The sequence below is a fragment of the Neovison vison genome, chromosome 6 (assembly GCF_020171115.1).
Source record: "Neovison vison isolate M4711 chromosome 6, ASM_NN_V1, whole genome shotgun sequence".
Taxonomy (NCBI): Eukaryota; Metazoa; Chordata; class Mammalia; order Carnivora; family Mustelidae; genus Neogale; species Neogale vison.
The window spans coordinates 119286637-119304522 of NC_058096.1; the positions used below are offsets into that span (position 1 = coordinate 119286637).

Consider the following 17886-nt stretch of genomic DNA (forward strand, 5'->3'; position numbering starts at 1 on the left):
ATATAAGCCTTAAATTAATAGGTACATATATATGTAAGGACTTTCACATGCACTAGCTTGTTTGCCCCTAAGAAGTGAGAAAGGTCCAGAATTGGTGAAATACTGATTTTAGAAATAAGAGGATTCCCAGAAATCAGTGATAAATTAAGTATCTATAGATACTCATGATAGCTTTTTGAATAACTTGTAGTCTGAAGTTCTAAGAGAGGCTTAGTTTGTGGAGTAACATATTTGTTGCATTTGTTTTTTATTTTCTAAGCCAGGTAATTGGGGGAGCCCTAGAATTGGTTTTGCCTTATTTTATTAATTTGAGAGTATATGTAATTGTTGGTTGGAAATTGGAGTAATGTGAAATTTTCAAGCTGATTGCAAGTTTCCAGCTACATTATAAAATTAATTTTTGATTGAGCCAACTCTTGAATTCTATAGTTTCTGTGCCTGGTCAGAAAAGTAATTCAGTGTTTTTTTCTTTTCTCTTCTTTCATTTTCATTTTCCTCTTCTTTCCTTTTCCTTTTCTTTTTCTCTTCTCTTCTTTTCTTTTATGAGAACTTAGATAGGATTTGGATATATTAAGTGTACATTTTATAGAATTCAGTTATTGCTTAGTGCTGATCCCTCTGTTCCTCCTTTGAGAGCAGTTATTTAAAATAAATAAAAATAGTTTAAAAGTTAGCAAAAAAAGATAGTTGAAAAGTTGTGTTGTCTTGTGACATTTTCTATCTGCCAGATAAAAACTAATTTTGATGTCATCTTGTTTTACTTTAGTGTACAGTATTTAGTTCAGGTATTTCCATATTTCTTTTTTAAGATACGATCATGACAGTGAAAAAACCAGTGTGTATTTGATTTGGATTCGATCTGGGAACGACCTGCAGTAATGGATGTGCTTTAGAGCAGTAGTTTTATTTAGTTCATCATTGCTTTTCTTGATTTAGAGAAAGGTAAACTACTTTTCTCTCATGACCTTTTCTGACATGTGATAATGCAGAGGTATATATATATATATCTGTTAGTGCGTTGATGTTTGTAATTGTTTTACTTTGATACCATTGAATGCCATGTATTCAATTTATTAAAACATTGTTTTTGTAGTGTTTTCAAAAATAACTGCTAAGCCTTTTTCTTTTAGATATGTTTAATGTGTTTGACACAAATGATATAAAGAAAACTGTACTCGAGCATCTTCTAAAGGAAAAGTAAAACTGTTTGGATTTGTAACCTGAAATGTAATTGTATTAAGTGAATAAATTATTTTTTCCAGGCAGACTCCAGGTTAAAAGCGCTTAATGCAACATTCAGAGTGAAAAACCCAGACAAGTAAGGTTTTGTTTTAATAACAATTACAGTGTTGTTTTGAATGATTTAATTTTTCATTTCTGAATGTATGCAGTTTATTTGCTAAATATTTTAAAAAGTAATTTACATTTAGTGAAATCCTCTTACAGTCTAAAACTGATTTTGAGATTTGGTAACTTAATTAGGTTTAAGGTTGCAAGTAACTAAGGTTTTAGAAAATTAAACCACGGCTTTTTTCTAGAAGGATTTATGAAAATGTTGAAGATATCAGAAAATTAAGAGATATAATTTTAATTTCATATGAAGTAGTTTTTCTTAATGACTTTGCTTGTCAAGTATGTACAGAGTTCAAGATAAGATTATTATATGTTACGTATATATTTAATAATAAACTACTTTGTCTACCAAGAAAACTTGATAGATAAATGTATACTAGTATAATAATTTCATGGAGATGTATTTATATGATAGCTGCTTGACTTCATTAACATTGGTTTGGTGTTTTGAGACCATTTCTATGATAAAGGAAGCCTGTGCATTCAGAAAAAAATTTCCTTAGGATGGGCCCTAGGCCTTTCTCAATATTTTGGTTTTACTCATTCTCTGAATTGCGTGGATAATTTAGGCTCCTCATCATATGGACCTTTACCTGGTCTTTGGTTCAGCTAAATTTTTTAGTTAGAAAGTTGCTCAGGCAGATGAGGCTTTTCCATTTTTGGCTACAAAGGGCATGATGTGTGTTAGAATTTCTCTAGTTAGGCCTTCAGCATTAATTTCTTTGTGGTGTAAATTCTTACCAAATGCCAGGTTTGCATAGTCTGATAACGTATTATGCCTGACTTTATAAATCATTAACACATTAGCATAATGCCTTTAGCTTTTAATATAAATTTTGAATATAAAATATAAATAAATATTTAAAGTTTTGGTAATCAGGAAATTGTGATGGTAACCATTGAGGGTTTTTAAAATTTTTTATCTTACTTTACTTTTTAAAAGATTTTATTTATTTGACAGAGAGACACAATGAGAGAGGGAACACAAGCAGGGGGAGTGGGTGAGGGAGAAACAGACTCTACAAACGAGCAGAGAGCCGGATACAGGGCTCAATCCCAGAACCCTGCGATCATGGCCTGAGCCAGAGGTAGCCACTTAACGACTGAGCTGCCCAGGTGCCCTTAGGGTTTTTTTTTTTTTTTTTAATAGACTTATTTATTTATTTAAAAAACATTTATTTATTTGGGAAAGGGAGAATGAGAGCATGAGCATGGGCATGGTAGGGGCAGAGGGAGAGGACAAAGGGAGAAGCAGGCTCCCCGCTGAGCGGGGACTGCATCCCAGGACCCTGAGATCATGACTTGTGCTGAAGTCAGATGCTTATAACCAACTGAGCCACTCAGGTGTCACTTAATTGACTTTTTAGAGGAGTTTTAGTTTTACAGAAAAATTGAATGGATAGCACAGAGGTCCCATATTTACCCTCTGCCCACACACATGCACAGTCAACCCCACTGCTAATGTCCCCCACCAGAATGGTAGATTTGTTATAGTTGATGAATCTCTTTTGACCACACTGTTATCACCCAAAGACATTAAGTTAGGATTCACTCTAGACAAATTTATAATGACATTTATTCATCACTATCTTATCATACAAAGTATTTGCACTGTCATGGGTCATCTGGCTGGCTCAGTCTATGGAGCATATGACTGTTAGTCTCAGGGTCATGAGTTCAAGCCCCATGTTGGACGTGGAGCATGCTTAAAATTAAATAAATAAAAACAAAAATAAACAACAAAAAACCCCAAGTATTTTCACTGTTCTAAATAAAAGTCCTCTGTGGTCTGCCTATTTATCCCTCCATCCCAACCCCTGGCAACCAGTGGTTTCCATAGTTGTACCTTATCTAGAATGTCATATACAGTATATAGCCTTCTCAGATTGGCTTTTTTCACTTAGTAATAAGCATTTAAGATTCCACTGAGGTTTCATTATGAGGGTTATAATGACATGCATGGTATATAAGAGATGTTCTCTAGGTAAAGAACTAAAATTTTAAGTCAGTCTCCAAAAAAAGCTTTGAGGAACCTAGTAAGCTAGTTTTATGACTTTGGTGGATGTACATTCATTTGAGGAGCAAGTAGATGAGACTGTATTTTAATTATTTTAGTATTTTGTCAGTTGAATGTTTTTCAGCTTAAGAGTTTAGCAATTGAATGAGGCCTTCCCTTTTCTGACCTAACCAGGTTTCTGGATTGTAAGATTTTATTTAATATCCATATTATGTATAGAATTTTAAGTTTGATATGACCAACAACAAAACCAAGGCAGTTTTTTTGCTTCTGCTCCTACAATGTGTAACTAATATATAATTAGTAATAGAATTTGTTTGCCTTAAGTTCTAGATAAGAGGATTGTCTATATCATTCATTATCCTTTTTTTTTTTAAAGTTCTATTAATTTATTTTTAAGTAATCTCTACACCAAACATGGGATCTCATGACCTGAAGGTCAAGAGTCAGATGTTCCTCCAACTGAGCCAGCCAGGCACCCCTATATCATTCATTGTTAAAACAGAGTCTTCACATAGAGAATCTCTGTTCTAGTTATATCATATATTATATATTATATATATTTTACATACTGGGTCTAGGTGGTCCAATATATAATTATTATTCATACTATTACTAAAATAGTTTATATCACTAAAATACTTTTATTCTGTCCTTTCTTAAAATGTAGGAAACGTTGTTTTAGAGGGATTATCAAAATGATACTAGCTTCATGCATGTTTATGTTTCTTCAAACTGGGGCACCTGGCTGGCTTAGTCAGAAGAGCATGTGACTCTTGATCTTGGGGTCATGAGTTGGAGCTCCACATTCAGTGTAGAGATTACTAAAAAAATAAATAATAAACTTAAATAAAATAAGCTATGTTTCTTCAAACTAGTCTGTTAAAGAGCAGTTTAGAAATGGGCCTTGAGTCTTCTACTTTTTGTGGCAATATTTAGAGAGTATTTGGGCAATATTTAGGACGTAGACCAAGAGGTTAGTTAGTAGAATGAGTGAATGAGGCAAAAATACAGACGGCACCCTGGTTTCAGTCTTTAGAGTGTGAGGGAATACAGGGAAGAGAGATTTGGGAGGGATAGGGGAAGGTAAATTGAGTTTTGGGTATGTAAGCAAGTAGAAATGTCAGCTAGTCAGTTGGTGTTATAGATCTGGTGGTTAGGAGAGAGATTCGGGTAGGAGGTAGAAGTTTGGAATTCAGTAGCATATACATTATAATTGTGAAGCTTTGTGAATGATAAGTCACGTAGAGTGTGTAGATTGAAAGATTGATTATTAAGTTGGCTGAGGACCCAGGGTGGGACTCTTAAGGAGTACCAATACTTTGGGGGTATTTTCCAGAATGTAATCTGAGGATGAGTAGCTTCTGAATCCTGTGGTTTGGGCCTGTTAAACATTCAAGCATCCTGAGTCCCACTAGGGCCTCTGTGCAGTTTGCTTGTTCACACCCCTTTCCTACTGAGAAGCCCTTGGTAGCGTTTCTAACAAACACTTTAGGGGTTCTTTGCACACTAAAGTTGGAGTTGTAACAAATGGGTGAAAGAAATGTGAACTGCCAAAGAGACTTCAGGCATAACCAGACAGTATAAGGAAAATCATGAGAAAATAAAACCGATAGGGAACAAATTTTTGATACATTGTTACATTGTTGAAAGGACCAAGAAAGATGAAGCCTAAAGGATATCCTTGGGTTTTAACAACATGAGAATAATTAGTGAGTTTGTCAGGAGTATTTCTGTCCTTGGGTGCTGGAGGCGAAACTAGACTGCATTGGGCTGCACAGTGAATGGGAGGTTGTTGTCACTTGAGAGACTGCCTTGTCAAAATGTGCGTGTGAGAGACCTGGGTATGAGAGGGTGTTGAGAGTTGGGTGTGTTGTCAAGGCAGTGTGTGTAGGTTTTTAAATATAGGAGAGTTAGTTTATATGCTAAAGAGAAGGAGCTTATAGAGAGTGGAAGTTAGAAAATAGGAATCTGGGGGTATAGCTGGGGTAGAATATAGAGTATTGGGGGAAGGAAGAAATAATAGAGGTAGTTGTGTTTGCTGGCAGGAGATCCTACTAATGGCTGTGTTTAATGTGTGAAGCTTGGTTGGAGAGCGACAGGTGGTAGTATCAGAAGTTTCATATCTTTATGCAGAATGGTAGTCACTGGATTAGGGAAACAAAGATTACTGAATAGCATAAAGACTGAGGTTAGAGACCATGAGTTTAGCACCATGAATTTTTTCAAGTAATTTTTCAGATAATTTTTTTCTCTGTCTCAGTTTCACAGTAAAAATTATGAAGTATGACATCTTTAAAAATATCAAAAGGAGAAAAAATATCAAAAGAAAATATGGTTGTTCTAGAGTTTTTTGAATTTGTATTGGTGTGTACATAAAGCCAGCATACGGTCAAATAGAAGCATTTTCATTGTTCTCAGGAACTCCTGTTTTGTCTTTCTGTTTTTGACTTGTTTTCATGAGAAAAAAATGATGTTTTATTTATTTCCTGTTTCAGGAGATTTACAGAACTAAAACACTACAGTGATGAACTACAGTCTGTCATCTCACATCTTCTTCGAGTTAGAGCTGTAAGTGGTCCCTAAGAGTTTTTCGACACACATTTAGAAGGAAGTGCTTCTTACCTAATTATGTTTTTAGATAATGGATGGTATTTATGATGAATAGCTGATTTTTACTTTCAGATTTGGCCTATTTATCATCTAAATTGCATTTTTAAGAAAATGTGAAATGTTTCATGGCGTAAACAACTTGAAGGTTTTTAGCCTGTTGTTTTCTCTGTAGTTTGTGTATGGTTGTTTGACTATCTTGTCAAAAAGGCCTACGTTTCAGTGTTGGAATATAATTAAGTGTGGAAGTTTAGATCTATATGTAATGATATCCTTATACTTTCAAGGTTATTTTTTTCTTTAATAGTGAAATAGCTTATATATGTTAGGCCATCCTGTGCCTGTGCTCTTAAATTCTCCTATATAAACTTATTTAGGGTAATGGTCTGCCATGACAAAATAAATTAGAAATGGAGGGGCAATCACTGAATTTAACCATGTGGTTGGCTGTGGTAGACAGGGAATCCTTAGAACTTGCCTGTGCTAAAGACTTAGAAAGGGGCACCTGGGTGGCTTAGTTAGTTAAGCATCTGCCTTTGGCCCAGGTCATGATCCTGGAGTCCCGGATCAAGCCCCAAATTGAGCCCTGTGTTGGCTTCCTGCTCAGTGGGGAGTCTGCTTCTCCCTTTCCCTCTGCTTCTCCCCCAGCTCATGTTCTTTCTCTCTAATAAATAAATAAAATCTTTTTCTTTTCTTTTTTTTTTTTTTTTTAAAGATTTTATTTAGTCATTTGAGAGACAGAGATCACAAGTAGGCGGAGAGAGAAAGGAGAAAGCAGACTCCCATAGGTGTGGAGAGCCCGATGTGGGGCTCTATCCCAGGACCCTGGGATCATGACCTGAGCCGAAGGCAGAGGCTTTAACCCACTGAGCCACCCAGGTGCCCCAATAAAATCTTTTTAAGAAAAAGTGAAATGTTTTTCGTAAAAAGAAACATTTCTTAAATATGCTTTTCTTAAAAATCTTTTTCTTAAAAAGATTTTATTGGGGCGCCTGGGTGGCTCAGTGGGTTGGGCCGCTGCCTTCGGCTCAGGTCATGATCTTGGGGTCCTGGGATCGAGTCCCGCATCAGGCTCTCTGCTCAGTGGGGAGCCTGCTTCCTCCTCTCTCTCTCTGCCTGCCTCTCTGCCTACTTGTGATCTCTCTCTGTCAAATAAATAAAAATTTAAAAATCTTAAAAAAAAGATTTTATTTATTTATTTGACAGAGAGAAAGAGAAAGATAGGCAAGTAGGCAGAGAGGCAGGCAGAGAAAGAGGGGGAAGCAGGCTACCTATTGAGCAGAGAGCCTGAGGCAGGGCTTGATCCCATGACCCTGGGATCACAACCTGAGCCAAAGGCAGAGGTTTAAACCACCAAGCCACCCAGGCGCCCCAATAAATAAAATCTTAAAACAAAACAAAACAAAAAAAACTTTGAAAGATACTGGGATACCAGGTCTAGGATCATAACTTATACTGATTGGAAATCTCTTAAAATGCATTATATGGGATTTGTTTTAATGAGATCATCTACTGGTGAGGAGTGGAAAGTGGGGGTAGTTTTAGGTGAAACTAGATTGGCCATATAATAATTGTTGAACGTAGTGTTGGGAAGTGGAAGTATGTTCTGCTGTTCTCTACTTTTTGTATATTTGAAGATTTCTATGATAAAAAGTATAAAAAAATAAGGGAAAAAATCCTTTTGAATATATTGGCCCAGTCTCCTATTTAACCATTTAGAATACCATTAGATTCCCTAAGTAAATTATGAGATACTTCCTAATAAAAGAAAAGGACCTGTGAGAATTCTTAGGCTAGAGTTTACATCTGGGTATTGGGAAGCTATGGATTGATAAGGTCATTAGACACCAGTTCTTGTGGAAAGTTGGGGGTGGGGGGGACAGAGACTCCCCAGAATACTGGAAGAATAATTCATATAGCTTTGCCTTTATAGTAGAAACCTTGTAGAATCAATTTAAGTTAGAGGTCTGGCTGGTTGTGAAAGCTAATATCCTTTTTAAAGACCTTCAACCAAAGGGAACGGAGTGGGGAACACTGTAGAAAGCCTTGTTTTAGCAGGAAGGTTAACAGTTCTGGGAGTTCGATTAGGCAGAGGTATATTACTATGCACTCACATGACAAACCCCAGGTATTGAAAGGCTCTCAAACAGCCTTTCAGACCCAGAAAAAAACTAGAGGACAAAGCAGAAAAACCAGCTAGAATCTGATTTATGAGGAATCTCCGAGAAGAGCGGTGAATTAAACAGAGTTTAACAGCTAAATACTCAGAAAAGCTGTGAAGTATAGGTAATAAATTTAAGTGAGACCTGAAGGAGGGAGACATGATTGTCATTGTCATTGCTGTGAGACTTTTTATTTAGCCCGAAGAAGGTATACATGCGTGATGGCTTTCATAAAACAGTAAGAAGATTGTCACAGGGCAAGATAAACCATAGTGATTATATATTGTTTTCTGCTGAAAGTATATTTTTAAATGTGATTTAATATTTAATAACCTTTAAAGATTATGGTGAAATTTAGCCATATCAAACTTGTTTTTGCCCTAGGACTTTATTTGTTCTTCTTCATGCCTGTATCACTTTTCCCACATGCCCCCCTTTAAGAACCTCTCTTGACCTATTCTTTTTTGTCATTCATTTCTCACCTCAAATGCCTCCCTCTGAGAAATCTATCCTGGGCATCTTATATAAAATATGATGCAATTTTCTATTATTTTCTGTCATATTCTGTCATTGTTATTGTCTTTATATTAGCCCTATCAGACATTGTGTTCTGTTTTAATTTGTTAATTATCTTCTTTACTAGTATATGGGAGTTGCACAAGAGCAGCTTTATTTTCTCACTGCTAAATCCCTGGAATCATGTCCAATTCCTAGTATATACTCACTATATATATAGTCATTGAATGAATGAACAAATGAATGTATATGCTGACATATGAAAAAGTAGAGAAATTGCTTCTTTTATTTTAAATTCCAGTATAGTTAACCTATAGTGTTATATTAGTTTCAGGCGTACAGTATAGTGATTCAACAATTCATACATCACCCAGTGCTCATCGCAGCAAATGTGCTCCTTAATCCCCGTCTCCTGTTCACCCATCCCCCACTTACCTCCCCTCTGGTAACCATCAGTTTATACTCTATAGTTAAAATAAATTGCTTCTTGGGGCACCTGGGTGGCTCAGTGGGTTAAAGCCTCTGCTTTCACGTCAGGTCATGATCTCAGGGTCCTAGGATTGAGCCCCACATCAGGCTCTCTGCTCAGCGGGGAGCTTGCTTCCCCCATCTCTCTCTGCCTGCCTCTCTGCCTACTTGTGATTCCTGTCTGTCAAATAAATAAAATCTAAAAAAAAGAGAGAGGAATTGCTTCTTGAATTTAATTATAACCAACCAGGAGAACTGGTCAGTAATGTATATGTGAAAAGAACCTTTGAAGAAAGCAACCTTTTCATCAAAGAGTTTGTAATACATAAGTAAGAAAATTCTGGGTGTAGATATTTATCCCATGCTTTTTGTTTGTGTGTTTTTGCTCAAGATTCTCTTTCTTTATTTGTTAGAGAGTGCGTACACATGGCAGGGATGGGGAGGAGCAAAGAGAGAAACAGATTCTCTGCTGAGCAGGGAGCCCGACTCGGTACTCAATTCCAGAACCCTGGGACTATAACCTGAGCTGAAGGCAGATGTTTAACCAGTTGAGCCACCCAGACATCCAAGATTTTATTTAAAAAATATATATGTATAAATTGGGGCACCTGGGTGGCATAGTCGGTTGAGTGTCCAACTCTTAGTTTCAGCTCAGGTCATGATATCGTGGTTGTGGGATCAAGCCCCAAGTGGGCTCCCTGCTCAGTGTGGAGTCTGCTTCAGATTCTTTCTCCCTCTCCTTTGCCCCTCCGTCCCTCCCTGTCCATGTTCTTTCTCTCCCTCAGGTGAATAAATAAAATATTTTTTAAAAATTATTTAAGTTTTTTTTTTTAAAAGATTTTTTTGTGTTTATATGTCAGCGAGAGAGAGGAAACACAAGCAGAGGGAGTGGCAGACAGAGGAAGAAGCAGGCTTCCTGCAGAGCATGGAGCCCGATGTGGGACTCGACCCTGAGCCAAAGGCAGATGCTTAACCAACTGACCTACGCCTCCCTAAGATTTTATTTTTAAGTAGTCTTTGTACCCAGCATGGGGTTGTAATTTACAACCTTGAGATCAAGAGTTGAATGCTCTGCAGACTAAGTCCGCAAGGCACCTTATCCTAAACTTTATGAAAAAGGCTTCAGAAACTTTATGACACTGAAGATATCTTGAGCTCTTGAAAGGAAAGGCAGCACTTGATCTGTGAGTCAAATTGAAATTCTGAGTGAGTGAATGAAGGAATGAATAAATGCTAGTGAACAATATAGGATGCTTTCTTTTTTTTTTTTTTTTAAGATTTTATTTTATTTAAATGACAGAGGCAGTGAGAGAGGGAACACAGCAGGGGGAGTGGGAGAGGGAGAAGCAGACTCCCCGCTGAGCAGGGAGCCCCATGTGGGGCTCGATCCCCAGGACCCTGGGATCATGACCTGAGCCAAAGGCAGACGCTTAGTGACTGAGCCACCCAGGCACCCCTGTAGTATACTTTCTGATTAGCTAAAATTCTGATTATTCTGAAGTTGGGAAAAAGGCTATTTAATCATGGACAGTAACAGAAAAGTAAAAATGAAAGGTTTAAGCCCCAACACAGAAGCCTACAGACAACACAGAAAGCACCACAGGGAGGGCCTTTTTGTAACATTCAGAATGTCAGGAGAAGAAGGCTTAAGTGCCATTTGAGACAGATGATGAATTCTTTTTTTAATTTATTTTATTGTATTTGATTTTTGAGACAGAGGATGAATTCCTAACAGATGAAGGGAAAAGAGATATGACTATCTTTTCTGTCAAGAATTCTTTTGAAAGTAGAAAAAGTAAAAAATAAGTTTTAGATTGGTTAAAGAGTTAAATATTTAAGAGATCAAAACAGAACAAGCCTAAAGAGTGGGTGGCCTTAGGGGCGCCTGGGTGGCTCAGTGGGTTAAAGCCTCTGCCTTCGGCTCAGGTCATGATCCCAGGGTTCTGGGATCGAGCCCTGCATCGGGTTCTCTGCTCAGCAAGGAGCCTGCTTCCTCCTCTCTTCCTGCCTGCATCTCTGCTTACTTGTGCTCTCTGTCTGTCAAATAAATAAAATCTTAAAAAAAAAGAGTGGGTGGCTGCAGACAGAGAGGAGCTGGCTTTGGACAGTGTCTCTGCCATTTATTGGGTCCTTCAGACAAATCTAGTAACCTTTCAGGGTGTGTTTCTTTGCTAAAAATTGTGGATATCTGCCTGGCATGTAGTAGGTACTGAATAAATATTTGTTATATGAAGGTGTCTTATTCATAGAATTATGAGACTCAGATGAAATAATTTGTGTCTTGTAATTAATAACAGAACAACAATATTGATTGCTAACATTCACCACTGTGTGTCAGCCAGAGCTCAAGCATATTATAATAATCTTACCAAGTTCCCACAATAGCCCTTTAAAGATAGGTACTGTTACTGTCCCCATTTTGTAGATTAGGAACAGAGGCAAAGGAAAGTAACTAACTGAAATTAAATAATTTGATACCACACTATAATAGATGTGTGGAGTGAAAATTTCCACTTTTTTTTTTTTTTTTTAGATTTTATTTATTTATTTGACAGAGAGAGAGACATAGCGAGAGAGGGAACACACAAGCAGGGGGAGTGGGAAAGGGAGAAGCAGGCTTCCTACCGAGGAGGGAGCCTATGTGGGGCTCGATCCCAGGACTCTGGGGTCATGACCTGAGCTGAAGGCAACCACTTAACAGCTGAACTACCCAGATGCCCCCAAAATTTCCCCTTTTGTCTGACTCTAGAGCCCATGCCCTTAACTACCTATAAATGGCATATTGACAGAGGACATAAATTCAGGTAGACTGAGCAAGAAGAGAACTGGCTTTCATTGAGTCATCCCCCTTATTGCAAGGACCCTTACAAATGTCATTTTATTTAATCCTTACAAAGTTATATGATGGTCATTTCCACATTTCTAGAAGAAAGATGTAATAACAAGGGTTGGTTTGATTTACTAAATCTCCAAAGTTAAACCCTAAAGTAAGAAGGAGCTGGAATTTGAACTCATTCGTTTGACTATAAATCCTGTATTTCCTCTGTACTATATGCTGCCTCTTTAGGGAAAAATCACATTTAAAAGCAAGGGGGGATTAACTTCACAAATACTGTGAAAATGCATATTATAATTATTAAGATACTACTTGACATTTGTAGTCCTAAAGATGGTACTGTCTAGGGTTTGTGAGCTATTTAGTGATGGTGACAGTATAAAGTACTACGTGTAGGAAATAGTTCAAAAGAAAAGAAAAGCTATGTGTGTCTAGGATCATCCAAAGAATGTCCCGAAACTGTCCATTTTAACATTTAATCAGCTACTACTTCAGTGAGGACAGAAAAGGCATTCTTATTGCTCCCAATGATCCTGAGCTGGGTAGAACGATTGGATGAGTGTGTCACATTTCTTCTGCTGTCATAGAATTTGCTAGGTGTCACTTTTTCCCTGTCAGTTGATCAGTTTTCAAAAAAGAAAGACTTGTCAACAGAAATGGAATTGGCAGTCTGGGTTCTTTTCCCTGTCACCAATGACCCATGAATTAATTTGGTTTTAGGTTTTCATCATTCCTGTTTTATTTTTCTGCCCTTTTTGCTTTTCCTTTTCTCTAGAAATGATAATTTTTGGTTATAGTTTTTCTTTGTTTCATCTTCTTTCTCACTGCCTGATTACCTAGGTACAAGTCATTTCATGTTTAAATTGGCTGGATCCATTTGTTTCCATGAATAGCTGATAACAAACGCTGGTCTCATAACAACTATTGTGTGTGTGTGGTCTAGTTCGTGGGTAGGTTGTTCCTTATGTGGTTGCTCACCTTTTTGGTATAGGAAGACTCTTACCTCTTTTGGGCATGCTATGTGGGCCAAATTATTTTTGAGTTCTAATTGTGGTAGAAGATCCTTTTGTACCAGCTTCCAGGAGTGAGATACTTTAAAGAAATAAACTTTTAATCCTTGGAATTTACAAACTTTAAAAAAATTTTTTTAATTATTTATTAGAGAAAGGGCATGAGCATGAGTAAGGGGAAGGGTAGAAGGAGAGGGAAGCAGACTTCCTGCTGAGCAGGGAGCCCAGCAAGGGGCTCAGTCCCAGGACCCTGAGATCATGACCTGAGCCAAAGGCAGATGCTTAATTGACTGAGCCTCCCAGGCGCCCCCAAAGTTTGTCTTTGAACATTTATTTTGGATCTGCATTTTGTACTTAAGTTGCTTGTAGTTTCTATTCTTACATGGTTAATAAGTGCTCTTCCTCTCTCCCATACTTAATATCTTAGTGGGTGATAAAATGCTCAGCTTTCCAGAAGAGGTTTGATTTTTAAAGTATAAAGATCTAAGAGAGTTAGTGGTCTAGAATGGCATTTTGCCAGTTCTGTATGATGTTTTCTAGTGCAAACCATATCTCTCTTGAATAGTCATGATTCATGTATGGTGGTAAAGGTCCAAAAAGTCCTGCGTGAAAGAAAAGTGTTAAATTTTGGGATGCCTGGGTGGCTCAGTTTGTTGAACAACCACCTTTGGCTCAGGTCATGATACTGGAGTCCAAGGATCGAGTCCTGTGGTTGGGGGGTGGGGAAGGGGATCTGCTCCCTCTGACCCTTCCTCCCTCAAGCTTGCTCTCTCTCAAATAAATATCTTTAAAAAAAAAAAGAAGTGTTAAATTTTATTATCTCAATGTTTCCCAAACTTACTTGATGATGGAACAACTTTAAAAAAAAGCAAATAGACTTTGACACTCTATATAGGACTCAAAAAATAATTGGGAAATAACATCCTTAGAGAAATTAGTTGAGAGGTCTGGGGACAACTCTGGAGTGTTTCAAGCAGAATGAAGACTATGAGTTTTGTCCTGAGTCTAGTGCAGGGATGGACGGACTTTTACGGAAGGCCAGATAGTAAATATTTTCAGCCTTTTGGGCCATATGATCCCTGTCAGATCTGTTCAGCTCTGCTGTGAAAGCAGCCATGGACCATGCTGACATGAATGTTCTAATGAGGCTTTACAGAAACAAGTTGCAGTCCTGTGCTGTGTTGCTCCCTAGTCTAGTGGGTATGTGTTCCTTCAAGCCAAGCCAAGGAGAGATGGAAAACATTTTATGTTTCTCTTAGACCTGCTCCAAGTATTCATAATTTTGGTTCCTTCACTATAAGCTGGTATTGAAAGGGTTAGGATTTGTTGTATGGTTAAATGCCTAATTCCTCAGATTATTCACATTTGAGTAAGAAATTTGGAACATAATTTATCCTAGGGTTTACATTTAGAAACTGTGTACCAAGAATTTTTTGGTATCCCAGGAATTTTTTTTTTTTTTTTTTTTAGGGTTTAGGGTTTTATGTGGGATTACCTTTTGGCCTATAGTTCATGTCCATAACACTTTGGAGGATAGTTTGTGGTGTTTTGTCTTTTGTAAAATTTGTGTGACTAGCTAAGCAGTATATATTTCATCTCAATCTAAATTATAATTCTGTTTTATTAAAATATCTAACGTGTTGGTTAGAAGGAGTTATCATGAAAAAGTAGCATTGAAGTATGTTGCATGTATTTAGCATTTGTATATAAAACTTAATAAAATTGAAAATGTTTATTTTTCCCCCTGATAAATGCCAGTTTGAGGACTTTATCATAAGGAAACAACTGAGATTTAGAAAAAACTTTACTCTCAGAGATGTTTATTAAAACATTATGTATAACACTAAAAAACTTAGGGGTAGCTAGGGGCGCCTGGGTGGCTCAGTGGGTTAAGCCGCTGCCTTCGGCTCAGGTCATGATCTCAGGGTCCTGGGATCGAGTGCCGCATCGGGCTCTCTGCTCGGCAGTGGGCCTGCTTCCCTTCCTCTCTCTCTGCCTGCCTCTCTGCCTACTTGTGATCTCTCTCTGTCAAATAAATAAATAAAATCTTAAAAAAAAAACAAAACTTAGGGGTTGCTAAATATCCAACAAGGAGTGTTTTTGTATTTTATACACTGCTACGTGGAATTTTATGCAGTTATTTAAAGTGGTATTTATTAAAAGTAATAGTAGCCTGCTGGATAAAAATATTACCACCTTTAAAAAAATTTATTTATTTGAGCGAGAGAGAGCATGAGAGGGGAGAGCATCAGGCTCCCTGCTGAGTGGGGAGCTTGATAAGGGAGTTGCTCAGGGGGCTCCGCAATCATGACCTGAGCTGAAGGCAGTTGCTTAACTGACCAAGCTATCCAGGTGTCCCTATCACTTTTAATATAAGAAAGTTTTAAACAATAATGAAAACGTGTTCATATATGTTCTTTTTTTTTTTTTTTAAGATTTATTTATTTATTTGACAGAGATCACAAGTAGGCAGAGAGGCAGGCAGAGAGAGAGAGGAGAAAGCAGACTCCCTGTTGATCAGAGAGCCCGATGCGGGGCTCCATCCCAGGACCCTGAGACCATGACCTGAGCTGAAGGCAGAGGCTTTAACCCACTGAGCCACCCAGGCGCCCCATATGTTCTTTATTTTTATGTGTGTGTGTGTGTACATGTATGTACACACATATATACATAAATATATATATACATATATACATAATATATACACACATATATACACATATATATACATAAAAGCAGTTACATAAATATGATGGCAGCAGTATTCCCCCTGCCCCCCCCGCATAATGAGACTTTGGGAAATTAAAGTTTTTTCTTTTTCATGTTTTCCAAGTTTATTGTACTAAGCATTTTTTAAAATGAGGATAACGTTTCTCTTTTTTTAAAGAGTAAACTGTGTATAGCTTTGATCTAATATTAATTTCTTTTAAAAATTTGTTCCAGAGAGTAGCAGATCGACTGTATGGTGTATATAAAGTACATGGGAATTATGGGCGAGTTTTCAGGTGAGCATTATATAAGCTTCTAAAATAATTGATTAGCTCTAATTAGCTTTTTGCCTGAGAACTATAATTCCTGAACATTTATGGGTCTGAAATGTAGAAGTTTAGTTTTCATTTATTTTTTATGTTATGGCGTAATTAGTTACTGTTTTATTCAAGTGTACTTAACATCCAGTGTTCTATTAGTTTCAGGTGTACAATGTAATGATTGAACAATTCTATACATTTCTCAGTGCTCATCAAGATAAGTGTACTCTTAAATCCCCTTCACCTATTTCACCCATTTCCCAACCCCCTCCCGCATACCCTCCAGTCCCTTGGTAACTACCAGTTTGTTTTAGGTATTTAAGAGCCAGAGGTTTTTTTTTCTTGTCTCTTTTTTTGTTGTGTTTCCTAAATTCCACATATTAGTGAAATCATACGGTGTTTGTTTTCCTCTGTTTGACTTACTGCACTTAAATGTTATACTCTCTAGGTCCATTCATGTTGTTTGTTGCAAAATCAAAATTTTATTCTTTTTTATGGTACATACACAATGGATAAAGAAGGTATGAGTTAGATATATATAAGTATAAATATACATAAATATATAAATATATTTCTAGCTCAAATCTTTATCTGTTCACCTATGTATGGACACTTGGGTTGATTCCATATCTTGGCGATTATACATAATGTTGCAATATACATAGGGGTGCATATATCTTTCTGAATTTTTTTTCTATGGTTTTTGTTTTCTATGGGTAAAGAAAATCTGGGTGAATTCCTAGTAGTAGAATTACTGGATCATATGGTAATACTGTTTTTAATTTTTTGAGGAACCTCCATACTGTTTTCCAGAGCGGTTGTACCAGTTTGTATTCCCACTGACGGTGCAGGAGGATTCCTTTTTCTCTACATCCCCATCAACACTTGTTACCTCTTGTCATTTTGATTCTGGCGATTTTGACAGATGTGATACCTCATTATAGTTTTGATTTGCATTTCCCTGGTGATTAGTGATCTTGAGAATCTTTTCATGTGTCTCTTGTCTGCCTGTATGTCTTCTTTAGAAAAAATGTCTATTTAGGTCTTCTGCCTACTTTTAATTGGATTATTTGTGGGGTTTTGCACAAATTTGTGTTAGTTTGTACAGGTTCTTTATATTTTGGATATTAACCCTTTATCAGATACATCATTCTTATTCAGTAGGTTGTATTTTCATTTGGTTGATTGTTTCCTCACTGTACAAATGCTTTTTATTTTGGCTTTTGTTTATCTTATCTGAGGAGACATATCTAGAAAAATGTTTCCTTTGGCTGATGTCAAAGAGGTTACTGCTTATGTTTCCTTCTAAGAGTTATGATTTCAGGCCTCACTTTTCTGACTTTAATCCATTTTGAGTTTATTTTATTTTTTTAAAGATTTTATTTATTTATTTGACAGACAGAGATCACAAGTAGGCAGAGAGGCAGGCAGAGAGAGAGAGGAAGAAGCAGGCTCCCTGCTGAGCAGAGAGCCTTATGCGGGGCTCGATCCCAGGACCCTGAGACCATGACCTAAGCTGAAAGCAGAGGCTTTAACCCACTGAGCCACCCAGGCGCCCATTTTGAGTTTATTTTTGTGGTGCAAAAAAGTGGTTCAGTTTCATTCTTTTGCATGTAGCTGCCCAGTTTTTTGTTGAAGAGATTTGTTGAAGAGACTCCATTATAATTATTTTTTTTAAGATTTTTATTTATTTATTTGACAGAGAGAGATCACAAGTAGGCAGAGAGGCAGGCAGAGAGGGGGGGCTCCCCACTGAGCAGAGAACCCGATGTGGGGATCGGTCTCAGGACCCTGGGATCATGAGCTGAACAGAAGGCAGAGGCTTAACCCACTGAGCCACCCAGGTGCCCCTCCATTGTATATTCTTTATTGCAGATTGACCACA

General features: G+C 37.2%; 1 protein-coding gene across 1 annotated transcript in view; it reads left to right on the forward strand.

The window, feature by feature from the left end:
- The window catches only part of SNX4 (sorting nexin 4), a 70498-nt gene that overhangs the window by 27563 nt on the left and 25049 nt on the right, over window positions 1-17886 (forward strand). The window contains exons 6-8 of the mRNA XM_044252141.1: window positions 1263-1318; window positions 5869-5941; window positions 15916-15977. Of these exons, the coding sequence (XP_044108076.1) occupies window positions 1263-1318; window positions 5869-5941; window positions 15916-15977 (191 nt within the window). The remainder of the gene's footprint in view (window positions 1-1262; window positions 1319-5868; window positions 5942-15915; window positions 15978-17886) is intronic.